The 20,401-nt window shown below is 39.8% G+C and overlaps 1 protein-coding gene across 5 annotated transcripts; it reads left to right on the forward strand.

Moving 5' to 3' along the window:
* The first annotated feature begins 262 nt into the window (after positions 1 to 262).
* Positions 263 to 20,117, forward strand: sbno1 (strawberry notch homolog 1 (Drosophila)). Of its 5 annotated transcripts, none has more exons than XM_058617194.1 (34): positions 263 to 598; positions 776 to 909; positions 2,725 to 2,844; positions 2,935 to 3,021; positions 3,118 to 3,336; positions 3,432 to 3,567; positions 4,960 to 5,060; positions 5,355 to 5,451; positions 6,371 to 6,531; positions 6,790 to 6,923; positions 7,018 to 7,108; positions 7,192 to 7,353; positions 8,019 to 8,154; positions 8,244 to 8,349; positions 8,483 to 8,636; positions 8,731 to 8,913; positions 9,914 to 10,011; positions 10,099 to 10,244; positions 10,346 to 10,549; positions 10,911 to 11,081; positions 11,176 to 11,345; positions 11,447 to 11,578; positions 12,146 to 12,281; positions 12,364 to 12,476; positions 12,553 to 12,624; positions 12,709 to 12,808; positions 12,969 to 13,043; positions 13,146 to 13,292; positions 13,386 to 13,480; positions 13,569 to 13,655; positions 15,183 to 15,320; positions 15,410 to 15,486; positions 16,481 to 16,674; positions 17,469 to 20,117. In XM_058617194.1, the coding sequence occupies exons 3-34, from the start codon at positions 2,725 to 2,727 to the stop codon at positions 17,609 to 17,611; spliced, it is 4,185 nt and encodes a 1,394-aa protein (XP_058473177.1). In that variant the 5' UTR covers positions 263 to 598; positions 776 to 909; the 3' UTR covers positions 17,612 to 20,117. The 5 variants fall into 5 exon arrangements, with proteins under 5 accessions (XP_058473177.1, XP_058473174.1, XP_058473175.1 ...); XM_058617195.1 differs by having other exon boundaries at positions 510 to 598; positions 780 to 909; XM_058617191.1 differs by lacking the exon at positions 776 to 909.
* The last annotated feature ends 284 nt before the right edge of the window (positions 20,118 to 20,401 follow it).

A 20,401-nucleotide genomic window follows, 5' to 3' on the forward strand; every position in this document is an offset into this window, starting at 1 on the left:
ATGTGCAGCACGTTTTCTATCACTCATCTTTCATCAAGGCGTTGAAAGATGACTCGCTCTACCACTGTAAAGAAGACCATCTCACAACACGTCCAACATTGAAAAAGCTGTAAGACAGCAGCAGAAAACCACACCAAATGCACTCCTTACACTTTATGAGGTGAGTTTATGTTGTATGGTAATCCAGACTGAAGGGGGCAGCAATACTCCATCGTTGCATCTGGCGTGCCAAATCAAAGACGAAGAAGAAGAATCTATCACCGTCACTTCCGACGCAGCCCTGCCTGAGTCACGTGACACCGTGTTAGCTCTGCGATTCTGCTATGTTTGTCGTTAGCATTAATGTTTTTAAAATGTCAAATTTCTCGCTTTGGTCGGTGCTCCGACGTCGAGGGGCGCGCCGCGGCTCTTCCGAAGCCCGTTTTTATTTTTTTTCATCGACGCCGGGACCGAAGGTTGAGCGAGAACATAGCCACTGTTCAGTCGCATGTCACGTGACCAGCATGCGGCGGAGCATTTGATAAAAAGATGGCGTGAGCGCGTCGGAGCGAAGAGGACAACAAGCCGCCGACAGACACAGCGACCAACCGACTGCCAGGTAACCGCAGCTCTAGTGGAGGCAACTGTTTGTGTAACAGTAATTGGATACACACTTGACTAAAGATGAAAACAAACAATGGTGGTTTGACACCATGGTAATGCTAAACACGCGGGTTGTTCAAGGTTTTAGGCGGTGACTGTAGCGTTTGTTAATGCTTCTTGTTGCTAACCTAAGCTAGCTACAGCAATGACACTGCGCGAGAGCAACAAGAAGAGTTGACCGACCTGCAGGATAACAGCCGAGAAACCGACAGACAGACACAGAGAGAGGACACCTTGAACCCTGCACTGGTGTTTCTGTAAGCAGAGGTGAGCGTTGTCGCTGCAGGTTTGGTAACATTTATTTGTTATTCAGTTTCATAAGACAGTAGCAGTGCGAGTTTGTTAGACACATTAATACTGTGTATTTGCTAACTAAATGATTGTTTGGCGTTCAGGGGTGTCACAAAGAAAGTTGGAAACACGAGGTTATTCAATTCATAATGTCACCGTGTGAGGAGAGGTTACAGCGGACAATTGTGACAGTTAAGACTTGCATGATCATACCGAAACTAATGGCTGCAGGATGCCACTTTCTGTTGTATTTCCTTCTGTTGGTTTGTACATATTTTGTTCCACTGCCTGGCTCAATTTAAGTGACGAATGTGAAAGTTTAGTAGAACACCACCGCTAAGCTGTGTCACCCTGAGCTATAACCGATCAGTCAGAAGCTAGTGTTGACATCGTGGGTACTTTCTGCATCCGATCGCCACCGATTTACCGGAGTATTGTTTTGCTACGATGACACCGCAGAGTTAGATCCTGTTTGTTTATAATTATTAACCGGTTGAGTTATTGCAGAGTCCGGGAGGGTAGATGGGGTAGTGGGGGCGGGGGGGGGGGGCTGTGTTGAGTCAGAGGGATCAGGAAGTTGAAAGCGGGGCATTGCAAACACGTGTCTTGTTGTGGGTCACTTTAGACCGAGACTCTGAAGGGATCTGGCGTGTAAACGCTTAATTTACGGATGTATGAATCTCATTCTTTTGTGGACACTGTGATAGTAAGTTGATGTATTCCAGTGTTCACGTACTTAAGTTTCATTTTCACGGCCCCCGGAGATGGTGTGACGAACGTTGAAAACGAAGCATTGGTGTTTTTATTGAATCACAATGAAATAACAACCTATATGTTACATTTGTACATTAGTTTGGTCGTTTTTTTTTTTGGAATGTGTGGAATCATTTGTTTTTTTTTCCTCCTTTTGTACTTGTACACGGCTGAAATGTGTTTATTAATTGACCTCACACGTGTGCTCTACGTAGGGCTACAGCTAACATTATTTTTGCTATTGACTGAGTAAAGAGCTATATCTCTAATTTGACAATTAGTACATCAAATGTTTTACCCTTAAATTGTCAAAATTACCCAAAGCTTATTCATTATCATATACCAAGGCTGCAAATAATATCAAAAATAATAATTATCACTGTAATTTAAGTATTGTTTTATTTCAAAAATTATATCTCTGACCAGAGTTCTAGTTGAATATGACATGGTTTATTCACATATTCTTATATGATCGTTGAAGTATTTAACTATCACTCAGAACTGCATGGGTAGAAAAATGCAGTTGCTTGTTAGCACTAAACCTTTCCGTTCAAATTTTAAATTATGCAATGAAAAAGTGGTTTGGTGAATAATAGAGTCGAAGATTATAGACCTTTTTGATGTATACATGTGAATTTGCCTTTCATTTAGTATGCAGCATGAAACCTATGATTTGCAGGTCTTTGTGCTGTATTGCTATATATTCTAGGACAGGCAACTATTGGCTTTGAGGAATATGCTAAACATTAAATTAATTTGTCAAATCCTCTGTCTATACAGTGTAAGACAATGGTGAAAAAGCCAGACACATACACATTTTCCAAAAATCCAATGCACTGTCTTCAAACTGCTTGCTTTGATTGGGATTAAAATTTCTGTAAAATGAGAGAAATTGGGAAATAGAATCTGGAAATCCTGGCATTTGTGAGCCTGGAGCAAAAAAAATATCAAATTGTAATTGGATGAAAATATATTATTCATGAATAAATAGTGTTCATGAATGATTCAACCATAATATTCCATACACTTGTCTTGCAGATGGATCCTGGACAGGATTTACTTCTCGCTGCCCTAAGTGAGAGTGGCATTTGCCCCAATGATTTTGGTCTATTTGATGTTGAGTCTCAGGATGTTGCACAGTCCAATACAACCCAGCAAGTAAGATTGTCTTCAGTTTTTATTTTTATGGAGTAGAAGCAATTTCTTAATACTAGTAGCTTAATATTCTATTTGGTGTTCCTATTTCAGTCTATCTCCATCAATGCCCTGGATCTTGGAGCGGGGACAGAGGTGGTGGAAACTGAGGCTCCAGCTCCAGTCCCAGTAGTTATCAGGGTGAGGTTGCCCAACATGAAGTTCCTTTAACTTACTGGCTAAGACATGATGCTGTGTATATTAAAATGAAACCTTATTGTCCAACATCTCCAACAGCACAAACCTCAGCCATCAACCACCACGTTTGTCTTAAATCAGCTGAATCAGTTGCCAACACTAGGAACTGCTGTGGCCAAGCAATCAGTTGCAAACCCGATCAAACATACCATAACTGTCACCAAGGTGGTCCATGTCGCTAATTCAGCCCTGAGAGGTTCGTCCTCCACTACAACGGCTTCATCATCCACAGTCGTCGTGCCTTCTAACAGAGATCAGGTATGTTGGTGGAAACGGTGTGTCAATATTGACTATAAAAAAGGAAATGGAGACTCGTAGTGAAACATAGTACTCTACTATTTTTTTCTTCTTAGCAGATTCAGTTGAAAGACCTGCTTAGGACAGGCCATGTGAAGAGCACTGGCCTAAAGGGCAACAGTCTGATGGAGCTGATGAGGCTGAAGCCTCCACCTGACATCGCTCAACCAGTAGCAACAGCTACCGGCCCAAGTGAGTTATTCAAATGTAGAATTAGACACAGTGTAATGGTGTGTTGAGAGGCCAATATGGTAAATAAAGTAGTTTGGATGACTGACGGAAAAGCAAAATAATCAGCTGAAATTGATAGATTCAGCACTCCAATGGTGCTTTTCCACGATACAGTTACAGCTAGCTCAACATGGCTCGACTCTGTGTGGTTTGGTATTGTTTCCATTACTACAGTACCCCCTCAATCATAGCGCAGCTGCATGAAACTGTTGTGACTTTGTTGTATATGCGACACACACAAACTAGCGTCTTGTAAATCAGTTGTTTTCGGTGTAACTGAATCAGTAGCCTCGGTTAATTAAATATATTTGTTCGCAGAATCGTTTAATACTTCCTGCAGACTCCGTTTGACACATTCACTGAACTGAAATATGGTAGAAGGGGTTGTGATGCGCCCTGCCAATCTTCATGTGTTTCATGAATTTTAGACATTTCCTCGCTAAATGTTGGAGATTAAGTCATGTCTTCAGGATTTTTTATGTCGGACGGTGTGCTTATGACTCTTCCAGTAACAACACTCTGACCAATCAGTGGCCGACAGTCTGTCTACATCACATATAGTAAAGACTCAGCTTGCTTGGAACCCTGCCAGAGCAGGTTCTAAAAAAAGTTCCAGGTACTATCGCTAAAAAAAAAAACGGAACTGCCAGAACTAAACAATTCCTGTTTTAATAAATAATAATCTAAGGTATTTTTTTAGCACTCATCTGAACCATAGAATGGACTTAGAACAAGTAAAATGCTACACATAAACCAACCTGTTCACATAGTTGAGTATGGTTTTAGGAGACCTGTATTTTTACTTTCTGAACATAAAAAGATGACCAGATACCTGTGTGAAGAGATGACACTATTTAAAAAGGTCATACATGAGCCTTTTGTGTATGCTTGATCCCATTTCACTCGTTGCCCCTAGAGAAATCTGTATGTTATACATTTATACAAGATTAACTTGAGTATCAGAGGAAATGGTGTGGTATATTGGAATATGCACACAGGCAAGGTAGAGCGCAGAAAAAATATTTTAGAACAAGTTCAAGAACAAAAATAAATGGAATAAGTAACTGTAAATGTCCCCATCTTATATTTAAGCATTCATTGGCATAAGCATAGGGTGTCAATTTTTTGTTAATGTAGAGGAGTATGGTGAAGTGTGGCTGCTATTACGCCCTTTAAAATATATTGATTCTTTATAGGCACACTTAAAATGGAGGGTATTTCCCAGAAGCCAACATTAGTTAGTATCATACAGCTATGCTAATCACAAGAAAACCTGTTTGCGGTCTCTTATATGCACCACAAACTGCTCCACCAGTATTCCCAGGTTTTAAAGACATTAACACTCTGTTTCAGGTGATGTTAACAATGGGATCAAGAAGGAAGTCATGGGTAAAGATGCTACCAGGATCTGGATTAATGATGACATTAAAATGCAGAACTTTTCACTTTCTCAGGTTAGTGCATTTAAAATTTATTTTTATTTTTATTTATTTTTGAATGATTCTCAGCTGCACATTATTTTTGATGTTGGCTTTGATCTGTTTATTTCTTGTATTTAGGAAACTGCTTAGAAGCCTGTGATTATTATAGAATGTGTCTCTTTTTTAATCCAGTTCAACTTTTTATGTAGAAATATTGAATACATTTTGTAATAAAACACCAAAACACAGTGGAAAGCAGTCTCTTAAATGGATGGGGGAAACTGCACATGATGGGTAAATAACTTGAAAATTTCATTCTGTCTTCAGAAATCTGCAGGGATGAAGGAGGAGGATGAGCCTGAGGAGGAAGAGGAAGATGAGTTGGGTCATGCAGAAACATATGCAGAATACATGCCAATGAAATGTAAGTACCCTGTAACTATTAGTGGTGTATTTGTTTTAAAAGGATCATGTTGAATTTGTAACGTCTAATGGTGAGACTGGAGATTGTAACAAACGGAGGTCTCCTCCAAACCATGATGATCGTGTAAACATAAAAGCGCAACAAGCCCTCTCTGGCTGGTTTGTCCAATTGGGCTGCTGTAGAAACGTAGTGGTAGCAGCCTCCATAAAACAAGGTCCCTGTCTTAATTACATACAAAATGCCAATTCTAATGCTATGAAAACTTAATGACTTTTATCTTAAAGCACTTGTACACTAATACAAACATCCTTACTGGTTGTATACTAAAATTCAGCCAATAAACTCTCCTAAATGTGACACGCCAGACCTTTTTAAATTTATGTTTAATCCACTTTTTTTTACAAAGAATAATGTCAAAGTATTCTATAACAGTGAGTCTGTTATTTTAATGTATAAGAAAGTGACTTTATTTTGAAAACCAATTAGTGTCCATGTTTCTTTCTCTCTTTTTTTTTTGACAACTTTAACAGAATCAGAGTCTGGTTATTGGCCAGGTAAATCTGTCACAATAGATAGATACTTTATTCATCTCACAGAGAAATTCACAAATTTCACAATATGAGGGCTTTGTTCTGTGTTGGTGCACTTAAAAGGTGTAAGAAACAAATAAAACAAACACACAATATGTGAAAATAGAACATAAAACCGTACAATTGTGCAATCTGCAATAGAAGACTGTAATCATACCGAATTAAGTTGCACCATTCAACCAGATACTACAAAATCAGACATGATGAGGAAAATTTAACTGACCAAGGGACAAATTTCACCGCTCGCTGAAAATACTTGATAATGTTGAAGGAAAAGCTTCCTCTCGGTGTGAACCAAACCGCTGACAGCCAGTTTTTCCTCCCTGTAGTGAAAATTGGCCTTCGGCATCCTGATCCTGTGGTGGAGACCAGTTCCCTGTCCAGTGTTAATCCCCCAGAGGTGTGGTACAGACTGTCCATCTCAGAAGAAACCATTGACCGGGGCTGCCTGTCAGCTCTGCAGCTTGAAGCCATCACATATGCAGCTCAGGTAAGCAGCCTGAATTCTGCAGACATGAACCAGATAATGAACCACATGTGTCCAAGGGAGCTGCAGCATCACAAGCCTGATGTGCATTTTTGCAAACATCTGCATTTGGTTTTAGGCAACTGGACTTGCTATGACCTGGATGACTGAGAACCTTCACAGACATTTTACAAACCAGCCATTTACACACATATTGTAAACTATCATTCATACCCTTTTTTACATATATAAATCAATATTTTTCTGCTGGACTTTTCACAGCAACATGAGACATTCCTCCCTAATGGTGATCGAGCTGCCTATTTGATTGGCGATGGAGCTGGTGTGGGCAAAGGCCGAACCATTGCAGGGGTCATCTATGAGAATTACCTTCTCGGCCGGAAGAGATCCCTTTGGTAAATGCACACAATATCATGCATTATGGGAATTTGACATTTCTTTTTACATTACAAGATTTCTTATATTTCCTTTCCTCTATTCCTATTTCAGGTTTAGTGTCTCAAATGATCTCAAGTATGATGCTGAACGGGATTTAAGGGATATTGGAGCCAAAAACATCCAGGTTCATTCACTGAACAAGGTGAGGCTTCACTCGAACAGTCAGAGGTTTTTTTTCTGACTTGCCAATATCAGTGTGACTAAATTACACTTTTGTGTTTTCAGTTCAAATATGGCAAAATCTCATCCAAACACAATGGGAGTGTGAAAAAAGGGGTGATCTTTGCCACGTATTCATCCTTGATAGGAGAGAGCCAGTCAGGAGGGAAATACAAGACGAGATTTAACCAGCTTCTGCACTGGTGTGGGGAGGATTTTGATGGAGTTGTATCCTTTTTGTGAAAGCTTTTTGGATGGCATAATCATTAAATGAAGCACCCGGTACTCACAAAATGATAATTCTGTTCAAGGCAACATCCATACTGCTACATTTTCATTTGAAAATGGCCTTTTAAAATGGGGAGGTGTCCATATAATGTAGATCATCCTTTGATCAGCCTTTTTTTAGACAAAAAGTGTTAACTGAGCTTTCTGTTCTAATTGCCAAGTTGTAGCAGATGAGACTCAATTAGAAATAATATCTTAAGTTTTTCACCAGTCAGTCAGAACTGAAGAAGCCTCTTTGATGTGATGAGAGGTGAAATGTTTAGTTGTGTAGTTGCCTGCAGCTACACTGTTGAATATGCAATGGCCTAGATGGCTTGGCACAATCGGTCAAGATAATCCTGTATTCACTTGAACGATTGTGCCAAGCCATCTATATCTAACTGTGTAATTTTTTCCCAAAAGTCTGTTTTTGCCCGGTTTTTTTTAAATTTTTAAATTTAAAACGAATCCACCAGCATTCCCAAATGTCTGTTTTAGGTGCTCTGAAATGCTGGGGGAAGACGGGTGTATCAAGTGCAGAATTAATGTGTTTTTCAACCAAAAATGTTTATTAGGGATGTTTTTTGTAGAAATGCAAACACTTTTCCTTAACCTAATATGTACAGATTGTTTATGATGAGTGCCACAAAGCCAAAAATGTTTGTCCAATTGGATCGTCCAAACCTACAAAAACTGGGCTTGCAGTGTTGGAACTGCAGAACAAACTCCCCAAGGCTCGGGTTGTGTATGCAAGTGCTACAGGTTCGTAAATGTTATCAAGTGACATTTGCTCATTAAAATTAACTGGCATAATAAACGTTCAATACTGACAATAGTGTATTTTTGTCTAGGTGCCTCTGAACCTCGGAACATGGCCTACATGAACCGACTGGGTATCTGGGGGCCCAAAACACCTTTCAGAGAATTTGGCAACTTTATTCAAGCTGTTGAGCGCAGGTAAATTGTGCTTTTTTGGATGTGACATGGTTGTTTTTTTTCTTATCCAAAAATAGCTAATGTTAATTGGCCGATGAGAATGAAATCTCATATCTGTGCTCTTATGTGATGTATGATTGTGTGTGTCTTACAGAGGTGTTGGTGCCATGGAGATAGTAGCTATGGACATGAAACTCAGAGGGATGTACATTGCCAGGCAGTTGAGTTTTACAGGTGTGACGTTCAAAATTGAGGAGGTTCCCCTGACTCAGCAGTACATCCACATGTACAACAAATCTGTGAGGCTGGTAAGGAAATAAGATTGAGATTGTCAAAGTCAATTTAAGCAATTACTTCAACAGGTTTGTACTTTAATTTAATGACTTCATTATGCTTCTCCAGTGGGTGAGTGCACGGGATAAGTTCCAGCAGGCTGCTGGACTGATGGACGCAGAACAACGCATGAAGAAGTCCATGTGGGGCCAGTTCTGGTCTGCTCACCAGAGATTCTTCAAGTATCTCTGCATCGCATCCAAAGTCCGCAGAGTGGTGCAGCTCGCTAGAGAGGAGGTTCACAATGGAAAGGTGAGACTCCAGTTGAAATACAAAAGAGCCTAATTTGAATTTTAAACAAAAATGTTTAATAAAGATAATTGGCATTAGCGAGGTCACGGTTTTCCAAATCCTTAATTCAATTCCATTCTATTTTCCTCTTTCTTTTAGCGCAGATGAGTGTGCCATTTTTGGACTTGTCTAATTTAGTCAAGGATCATCGTTTTATGTCATGATAATTGTCTATGTGATGTCATGTAGACAATTGAAATGGGAATGAGCGACATAATGTCCCTCATTTGTTTGCAATGTTCCACAGTAAGGCCTCCAAAACCTCTAATAATCTTACATGGAAGGCAACATCTTTGTAGTAAGATGTGCCAGGCATTTCGAAGCATGGTTCCAATGCTTAAATCGCATGTCTGATGCTACAAAACACGCCAATAGTGTCAATTAGCACTTTCGCACCATGGTTTTGTTTTTTCCTCCTGGCACGCCTGCAGGAAATCCAAATGGGGGTGTGGTTAAATCCTCAATTCCACCTTTGCTCATTATTTGGTTTACAATGGAGATAGCGATTCCCCTAGTTGGCATCCATACTGTTGCATTACTCTTCTTCATATTTTTCCTTGGTCCCTACTGCCTCCTTCTGTACTGTGTCCATGTGGAAACAATCTCTGCTTTATAATTATATTTATGCCCTTTTGGCCTTAATACTGATCTAAGTTAGTTCATTTGAGTTATTCCATGATTTTAGTGAACAGCCTGTGAAGTGAATACTTGTAGATTAGTTCATCTTGTACCCTTACACTCCTTGGTTCATAAATCTAAAAGTGTACATCAATGATGTGAAAGTCCACGGGGGAAAATTCGACTGATGCAGAAGGAAGATAACACCATGTTTTGCTCTTTTTTTTTTATTGTAACTGAAGAAACAGACTGATTTGCTACTGATTATTGTTGTTGTACCTCAGTGAATCCGTCTCCCCTGCCCTATTGTTTGAACTTGGTATCACTGCTTTTTCCTCTACAGTGTGTGGTGATTGGTCTACAGTCCACTGGTGAAGCAAGAACACTGGAGGCTTTGGAGGAAGGAGGAGGCGAACTCAATGACTTTGTGTCGACTGCAAAGTATGCACTGACCTTCACATGATTATTCTCATTCTGTTAAATCCGGGTAAACAAAGAATCATTGTGATAAAATATTCTCTGTTACAGGGGTGTCCTGCAGTCCCTGGTAGAGAAACACTTTCCAGCCCCTGACCGACAGAAGCTCTACACCCTGTTAGGCATTGACCTCTCAGCTAAGAAGTCTGTTATTGACACTACAGCACAGGCTGAACAGAAGGGCAAGAAAAGAAAGGGTAAATCCTAGTAAAACCTAACCTGAGATCAAATAAAATTAAGAAATATCTTTTCTGTGGATAGCATCAACGTTTATGTCCTCCTCTGATCATCTCTCTAGGTTCAGAGGTCAAAAATCAGCAGAAAAAGAAGCCTCGCAAGCACGGCGGCCTGTCGGGCACGAGCTCGGAGGAGAGTCAGTCAGAGGATTCAGATAGAGAGTCTGGTAAAGACAGCGACGACAGCTTCAAATCTGTCAGCTCAGCTGACGAGGACGATGACTTCAATCCGTTCAGAGACGAGTCGGGTGATGACGGGGAAGATGGTGAGGCTGAGAAGGGTTGTGAATGTTGAATAAAGGCATCGCATAGAAACCCTTACACTTTCAAGCTTAATACACTAAGGGATTTCTCCAACTCTAAGTTTTGTAATCTGTTATTTGTTGTTGGAGGGGTTGTGTTCTTTCAAGTATTGTATGATGATGCTTAATGACTCTGTCTTGGTAATTGGTTTTGTTTGTCAAGAAATATCCCATTGGTCAAAAACAGGTTTAATCCTGGGATAAATGGGTTTTTGACCAGTGGGAAAAAAATAGTGAAAAAATCTTAATATTCTTCTCACAGTGTGACTTCCTAGTGAAATAAAGGTTAAAATAAATACAAATGTCACCCCTTATCTTGTTTCAGATCCATGGCTTATCAGAAAGGAACCAAAGAAAGGGAAGGAAAAGAAGAAGAAAAAGAGAAAGAAGAGCATCGATCCAGACTCGATTCATAGTGCCTTGTTAGCCTCTGGGCTGGGTTCCACCAGGCCCGCTTTCACCACCTCTACTACTATTGCCAGTGCTCCTGCCACAGGTAAGCACACCACTGCATGGCAAAGCTGAGATAAAATGTTCTTTGTGTTGCCTTGTTACATATACGTAACACAGTGCATTTGCTTGCATTTAAGTCAAGGCAGAGAGTCAGGATCCCTACCTGACAAGTCAGGATGCAGTGGAACATGCCCAGAAAATGAAGAAAGATCTACTGGAGAAACTTGAGAAGCTGGCAGAGGTTTTACCTCCCAACACTCTGGACGAGCTCATAGATGAACTGGGTGGACCCGACAATGTAGCTGAGGTATGACCATCTCGACGTGTATGTCAGCAACAAAGTCATTATTTGTTTATGGATGAGTATTTGATTTAATTAACTTTCTCGTTTCTTCACCCATGCTTCAGATGACCGGTCGTAAGGGTCGCGTGGTCAGCAACGATGATGGCAGCATCAGCTACGAGTCTCGTTCCGAGCTGGACGTCCCTGTGGAAATCCTCAATCTCACAGAGAAGCAGAGGTTCATGGATGGAGAGAAGGTGAGGAATCAGTTACATTATTCATGGACGTTTGGTGCCATAATTGTGTCTTGTGTTGCTTTCACACTTGTAGTTTGGTTCATTTGGTCTGAACCGAGGGAAGAAAAATGAAATGGAGTTGACAACATGCTGCTGACTTGAGTTTTATTTTATTGGATACAGCAGAAGAAGAGATGCTTTGCCCAGGAATATTAAAAGCACATTTTTAATGTTAGATCATTGTTTTGTTTGCTTTTCAGTGTGGAACTGTCAAAGTATGTGGGACATAAGCTATTCATCCGCGTTGGCAACTTGTCAGTCTAATTCACTCAGAGAAATGTCCACATTCATATGTTGACAGGCACATCTTAACCACTGGATGACAAGCTGTAGTTTGTTTTTAATTATTATTGCACCACTACAAATGCAGAATTGTTCATTGGTTGATGTTGCTTTCACGCAACAGATGAAATCCTTGCTGAGACCAGTACAGACAGGGTTTTTATTTAAATTTAAAAAAAATAAACAAGCTGCAAATATATCCACTTTATGTGAAAAGTAATACTTGTTGTCTTTGTATCCGACCAGAATATAGCCATCATCTCAGAAGCTGCCAGCTCAGGTATATCCTTGCAGGCCGATCGTCGAGTAAAGAACCAGAAGCGGAGAGTCCACATGACACTCGAGCTGCCGTGGAGTGCAGATAGAGCCATTCAGCAGTTTGGTCAGTACATTATAGAAATAGAGATTTTGAATAGGAGCGAATAAGAATATGGTTGAAACCTTTTCTGTTTGTTTGGACACAGGGAGAACTCACAGGTCAAACCAGGTCACAGCTCCAGAATATGTCTTCCTCATATCAGAGCTTGCAGGGGAGCAGAGATTTGCATCCATTGTTGCCAAAAGACTTGAAAGCCTGGTAAGATCTTGCTGAATTTTATTTTGAAATGAAATTTCTCATAATTATAACTCATACATGGGAATCTTTCTGACAGGGTGCTCTCACTCACGGAGACCGAAGAGCTACAGAAACCAGAGACCTGAGCAGGTTTAATTTTGACAACAAAGTAAGTACATCACACATTGTTCTAAATTTAGCTTCTGCAATTGTCTTCGTTTTCCAGTGGCTGACTAATTTCTCTTTGCCACAGTATGGCAGAAATGCTCTGGAAATTGTGATGAAGTCAATCGTGAGGCTCGATACTCCACTCGTGTCTCCACCCTCTGACTTTAAAGGGGACTTCTTTAAAGGTATGACTCATGCCGCAGGGAGTCTTTGTTGTTTCAGTATGACATATACTCTGTCCAACAGGTTTGGCTTCTAATTTACTGTAATTATCGTATTAGAATTTGAAATCAGTAAAGTCATTTTGTTTATGTTTAAGTGGTTCTTGCCTTTTTTGCCCTGTAGAAATCCAGACTGGATTAATAGGTGTGGGCCTCATAAATGAGGAGGAAAGGTCTGGCGCCATGTCACTTGACAAAGGTGTGTGGGTTTTTTTTTTTTTCAAATCATGAAAGTATATGACAATACACCTATTTTTATTGTGGACTAATAATTCTAACGCATATGTTTTGTGACTGACAGATTACAACAACATTGGGAAGTTCCTTAACCGTATCTTGGGCATGGAGGTCCATCAGCAGAACGCCTTATTTCAATACTTCTCTGATACACTTGCTGCAGTCATTCAGGAAGCGAAGAAGAACGGCAGATATGATATGGGCATTCTTGGTAAGACAGTGTTAAGATACAAATTCATGTAATTGTGGATAGTCACAAGTTGTTTTGAGCAGCTAAATTCCAATTACACTTGTCTTGTATCAGATCTGGGTTCTGGTGATGAGAAGGTGAAGAAAGTAAACTGCAGGAAATTTCTGACACCAGGCTACACCACATCAGGACATGTGGAACTCCACACTGTAAGCTCATGAATGTACAGTCAGTTGTCGTGTGTTGCATTGGTAGATTACATGGTACCTGATTTCATGTCTGCGCGTCTCCTCACAGGTGAGTGTAGAGAGGGGAATGTCATGGGAGGAAGCCACACATGCTTGGGCTGATCAGAACGGACCAGACGATGGTTTCTATGTACAGGTATTTAACAGGTTTTTCCTGGTTTCTTCTATTTGATTGAATGAGCTTTTCAGTTCAAAAAGAATATCACTACCTTTTTGACCGTACTGATGGATTCAGCTATTACTATTAGAAAATGGTAAACATAGTGAACATTTCCAAAGCCATCACATCTCTGTGCCTGTGGGTTTGATTGTAGCTGTGTTGTTTTAAATGCATTACATTTTAAAGCTTAGTCAGAATGCACATATCAGAAAACTGGAAGTTAGCTTGCCTAAATTAAATGTTCTTGTTTTTAAATGTGCTCTATGACATGAGGTTTTCATTCTATTTAAAAGAGAATAAAGAAAACCTTAAAGTTGAATTTTTTGATTTTTACATTATTATGTCATTTCGCAGACGCTTTTATCCAAAGCCACTTACAATGGAATTGAGTACAATCAGCCAGACATGGAGTCGAACTTGCGACCATGATGTGTTTCGCACACAGGGTACCGGTCTTAACCACTGAGCCACTCCACCCCATTTTATATCCTAAAAGTTTTTTGTTATTATTCAATAAACTGATGAATATTTTTTTAGGTGAATTAGTTTCAAAATGGCCCTTCATACATCAGAATCGCAGAAGCAGCAGAGAGAGAGAGCCCATTAATGACAGATGGAGTACAACATCTTGCCAAAAATAATTTCTGCGACTATGCAAATGTATTCATTAGTGCATCTGTGAAAAGCAAGATATTGGTGATGTTGCTGAAGCAAATGAACAAGTCAACAATATTGCACCAGGATAAACGAAATGGACATCTTTTGGTCCTTTTCCCTTTTCCCAGTTTTAGCATAACTTGGCTCGACTTTACTTAGTTCCGTTCTCTGGTGCTTTTTTTTTTTTGGTACCTGCTCTGGTGAGGTTCCAAGGGAGCTGAGTCGATACTAAAAGGTGACGTCAACAGACTGCGGCCACTGATTGGAGTGTTGTCACTGCAGTCAGTGACAAGTGCGACGTCTGACACAAGAATCAAACTGAATAATGTCGGACTGTAGATCGGAAAAGACATAAAACCCTGCTGGATGTAGTGAACGATTCTGTGAACAAATCTTTTAAATTAACTGATTCTAATGATTCAGTAAACTGAAAATAACTGCTGCTATGCTGGTCACTAGTTTGTGTGTTTTTGTCACATTTTAAAACAACATCACAGCAGTTTTGTGCAGCCGTGCTATGATGACCCCGCCCAAGTTGATACCTGTCTGATACCCGGTCGAGCCGAGCACTGCTAGAACTGTATAATGGAAAAGCGCCATTTCTTAGTACCTTGCATTTCTGTCTATTACGTCGTCAAATAAACCATACCTCCTGGTATCCTTTTAAATCTGACACCCCTTCATCAGTTAATATAGTGTTATAGAACTGTCTCTCAATCCCATGCTGAATTTTTTTCTCAGATTTGTCAAATCTCCCCCAGAAACAAGTGTTTACACAAGCTTGACCATGTCTTCTTGTGTGTAAAATCAATGGATGCCCTCAAGAACTTGCACTTTCTTTTTTAGATGAGGAACAACAAGAAAACAGCCATATTAATTAAAGAGCTGAACACCAAGAAGAGGCTGTTCCTGGTCTACAGGCCGAACACCGGGAGACAACTCAAACTGGAGACGTACACAGACATCAAGAAGAAGTTTAAAAAGGTTCCACATCATCTTTAAAGATCACTACGAGACCACTGCACTAATGCAACGTGATACCGAATGGTTACATCTCTCTTTCTCTCTGTTAGGTCTTGTCAGACGATGCCAAACAACACTGGACGGATCAGTACATGTCTTCTGCACATATCTGCTCTCATGCATATTGGTATGTGCACTATGTGGAAAAAAAATAAACCCTGTATTTTGTGTGTGTATCGCAACAATAGAGCTCCGGAAGTCATGTGACCCAGTTAACACAGCCATGTGACAGGAAAAGCTTCTGAAAAATGAAATAGCGGTTCCAAGCTGCATTCAATGTGCAGTTTAGATTCATGGAAATCAAGCAAAGTATCACAGAATGTGACAGTCTGAACATGTCTGGTCCTTATACTGCCCCCGGTGCTGTAATGGGCCTGTGCCGACATTATTCCAGACATGTAGCATTACATCTCTAAATTTCTCACTGACCTTTGCAGTAAAAGCACGTAAAATATACAAGATATTTAAGTTGATTAGTGTTGGAATCTATAATGATGCTGAACTTGGCATTCAGTTCCACAACTTCCCTGTCTGTAGTTAAGGGAAACTTAACAGCGTGCCCCTTCCTCTTTAGGCTTCTTTTTTAGCGGTTGATACAGTGTCTGCCATCTTGTGTCCTCTTCTGTTACATCAGCTGTTCTCATGTCGTCCTTCACAACATCCATTAACCTTCTCTGTGCTCTTCCTCTTTTTCTCCTGCCCAGCAGCTCAATCTTCAACATCCTTTGCTCGGTGTAATCGCTTTCCTTCCTCTAAACGTCACCAAACCATCTCAACCTTGACTCTTACTTTATTTCAATTCAACCTGAATTGTACCTCGAAAAAGCTCATTTCTAATCCTGTCCATCCTGGTCATGCCCACTGAAAAAAAACAGAACAATCACTTGCCCGTAACTTTATCAAATAGAATAAAGGTTTTGAAATGTCATAGTGTCTCAAAATATAGTAAGGGTGAAACCTATACAAAAGCAACTTTGTGAAATTAAAAATACGGTTAAATTTCCATCCTTTCCTGATATTTGTTGATGATGAAAACTCAAGTACATGATTTGCCTTACATCCTTTTTTAGGTTGCTGCTCATTGCTAATTTTGATAGGACTTTTTGTTCTTCTGTCCGCAGGCGAGGAAACTGTAAGAAAGTATCTGTGGGTCTAAAGTGTGAAGTTGGCCTTCGGTGTAGGACGTACTACGTTCTCTGTGGCTCGGTTCTCAGTGTGTGGAACGAGCTGGAGGTAGTTCTGACTCCTGTCAGCGGAACAAATGTCAAGGTGCAGATTGTCCGTCTCAGAACAGAAGACGGACAGAGGATAGTCGGTAAGTTAAAATGCTGGTGTTACTAGTAACTAGTAACTATCAGAAACACAAGGCTTTATTGAGCTTCCTCCATTGTGTTTACGCATGTCTTAAAATGAGTAAATTAGATACTAAAAAGATTTGGCATTGCTTTTTAATGATTGAATGCAGAATTTCTATTTAGCTCCATCACCTGGAGCAAACACAGCTGTAGTTCTCATGGTCAAGGTGCTCGTCTTCTAAAGGGAAAGCAAAATTTAAAAAAATGCGTCCTTTTCTTGCTACTCATTATCATGAATTAGATTATTATAACCTGTACTGCTCAGAAGATCAACTTTTAATGTTTCATGATGTCACACAGACTTCTGGGCCTTTACCTCGGTCTTTTTTTTTTTTTTTTTCTCCATCTCCAACACCCATGCTACTGTCACACTGTAGATTCAGACTGACTTTTAGCTTGGCTCATGAGCGCTGTTTCTATCAAGTGTTCAATACAGTATGGTGACTTTCCATTTGCATTGTCTTGAAAAGAGTACCAAAATAGCTTCACAGAAATATACAAATGTTGCATCGTTTCTGTTCACAAAGACCAAACAGAGTTGCCATCAACAACAAAAATCCCCAAAAGTTACACACTGCAGATTTAACATGTGGCACTGGCAGTTTGAGTGAGAGTGCTAATAATGTAGCCAGTAAGTATGCCAGTATACAAAAGTGTCCCTTCCATATTTGACATTAAAGTAAACATTCATCACTGGACTTTGAGGTATTGCATTGGTGCCTAGTTGACGTTTAACCCTGTCTTTCATCCTCAGGTCTGTTAATTCCAGCCAACTGTGTGTTTCCACTTATTAACAAGCTGTCAACATCGGACCAGTGCCAGCAACTCGCTGTGCAGGAGCAGCAGAAGCGACAGCAGCTCCACCCTCAAAGTCTGAGTCACGCACCCAACACATAGTCGGGTGGACCACTCCCCTTCGTTGGCGTCAAGCCTTTCTCCTCCCCTCTAGGCCGCATCCCATTCTGAAGGGATCTGGCTCTGGTTAATGTCTCTGTGTGCACTACAGGCTCCAGGACCACTGTTCCTCATTCTGCACCCCACCCTTCCCATCAACGCTGAGGGTCAGAGGTGTCGCGGCACCAAGCTGTGGTGATTGTCAGTTGTAAAGGAGCGGTTGTACAGAGAAAATATTTCAGGGTTGTTTGTTTGTTTCTTTTATTTTATTCTCTGTAGACTCTTGTTTTCACCAAGAGAGATTTGACAGGTGATGTATTTGTCCTCTGACATTCAGAGTGAAAGGTTTAGACATTATTATTGATCCAGAGTTTAAGCAAAGAGGGCATTTTTGCCTGTGGCTGTTGTTCACGCTTAACCCGTGCTTTAAGCTATTTAGCCCAGATCACCTGGTATGAAGTGAAGACTTGGTTTCTTGGTCCAGACCAAAGAAGGATGAGACAAAGAGTTCATCTGTCAAAGTCTGACAACTTCATTAATTCACTAAAACAACGGCATTTATTACTGAAGTTATGTATGCTGAGAACCGTTTACAACTCTGCAGACATTATTCACGTTCTAATGTGGAGAGGGGAGTTGGTATGAAGTCGAGGAGGTGCAGACCTTTAGTTCAATTAGGTGCTGGTGAACCTGACGTGTTTTCAAATCTTTCTGATGCTCTGTAGCTGTTTTCTTCACTTTTCTTCAGAGACCAAAATGTCATTGTCGTTTTTTTCTGTCCATCATTGTGTTGGTGTGACACTGACCAAAATTCCTCTCTTCCTTTTCTTCCATTTTCATAATTTTGTTGTGCTTTGTCAATAACAGCCACTTTTTCCTGTTTTCAAATGTGCCCACATGTGGGTACAAACAGCCACTGCAATTGAACTCCTTTACAAAGAAAACATTAGTTTGCTGTTAATTTCTTTTCTATTTATAGTGCGTGATAAAGGGTAAACTCCAAAAAAGTGTTGACGAGACACGACGTTATGTCCTGAACACCTCAGGCTGAATTTACACATGTTGGATAACTGGTTTAAGGAGACGACAGTATTGTATTCATTATAGTCTGTTTATTTTATTTTATTTTGCAGTTACCACACACTAGTAAACGTGAGTCCAACTATTGAGGACATTTTAATATTAATGTTTAGTATTAATGATAAAAACTTCTCTTGACAATAATTGATATAATGGCTGTAGACGTCTTTCACAAATTGATTAAACACAATGGATATTCACAGGAGTTGAATTAACATAATATACACATCATACAGTCACATAATGTTTCAATTTACAAAATGTCTGCTGTTGATTTCTTCTACTTCATCTCACGTTATCAAAAGTACATATTCTTGATTTGATTAAAAACCACCACTGGTCTCCACCTTGACTTTACCTCAGTCAACAATTTTCTCCTCTGGTGTGATGTTGGTGATAAGTGTGGCTGCACTAGCTATACTAGACTATATAAAGCAACTGAGAAATTCAGAGTAATGAGAAAATGCTCTTGACAAAGATTCATTTGTTTGTTTTTTTTTCCCCATTTCATAGCAGGTACTGCATATATGCATTTTCTTTTCTTTCTTTGCTTTAATTCACTCAGGGGTTGAACTTGTATAATTTAAAAAAACATCTTTTGAAAAACACAAATCTAAGGTTTTACAGTGTATCCGAAATGCATGACTTCTACACCTCTTCTCAGTAATGTTCCTCTCTCGTTCTGTCTTTAGCTGGCTCTACAGCTCGTTATCTTTGTAGTACATGTTCTTTAACATGCCTCCCTAATGCCTCTGCTTCCTTGAGCCTGGTCGTAATTTAAATCAATGATGGCTTGTTTAATCCCGCACCTTGTTGCCTCCTCTGTCTAATATTGCATTCTCCTCAATCTGCACTGGATGAAACGGACTCTCGTCTGATTTATATGAGCGGTCCTCATGAAAGATGTTTCACCTGTGACTTAAATACTGGTGTTCAGTGTGTATTCTCTCTTGTTCTTCTTTGACGCATTTTAAGACGAGTGAAAAAGGAAGCAAAAGTCTTTGTACCATACCAGTGAGCATTTTGTACGATTTGTAAAACTAATTTCTTCGCACAGCATCTATTGGACAGTATTGGTAGATGCCTCATTAAAAGCATGGGGTCTCTTCTCCGTAATTGCAAAACACAATTATAGTTTTAAAAATGCATAAACGTCGTCTATATATTGAAGCCAACACATTTTTATTTGCTTTTTCTTGCTGTTCTGTACATGGGCTGCTGATGTATCATTGTTTTCAAATGCGGTGAATGTGATGGCAGATCAGCTCTTCTGAAGTAGAAACACTTGAACTATTGTCGTCCTATTTTTTTTTTCTTTCTCCCCTTCGAACATTGCACGAGTTGCACTACTGACATGAGTTGTACAAAAAATTTGACATTACCTGTACATGAATGAGTCTGATGCTCAATAAAGCTTGGTATACTTCTACCTCGTGTGTTGTCTATTATTGTGTAAGACTAGATGGTGTCTTTATTCTACTACAAAAAGGTACACATATTAGCAGCCATTAATACCTAATTATGTTAGGTATTGGTGTAGCTGGAGCTGGAACTTTAGAGGCTACAACAACTACTAAATATAATTTACTATTTGCACACTTTCATTTGCTTCTCAGCCAAGAAAAAATATTATGGGGACATAATTTGACCACAAATTGCATGTTAATAAAGTTTTCTGTGAACTATTTGAGATTACAAAATGTGTATCAGTTT

This window comes from Solea solea, chromosome 19, assembly GCF_958295425.1.
Source record: "Solea solea chromosome 19, fSolSol10.1, whole genome shotgun sequence".
NCBI lineage: Eukaryota > Metazoa > Chordata > Actinopteri > Pleuronectiformes > Soleidae > Solea > Solea solea.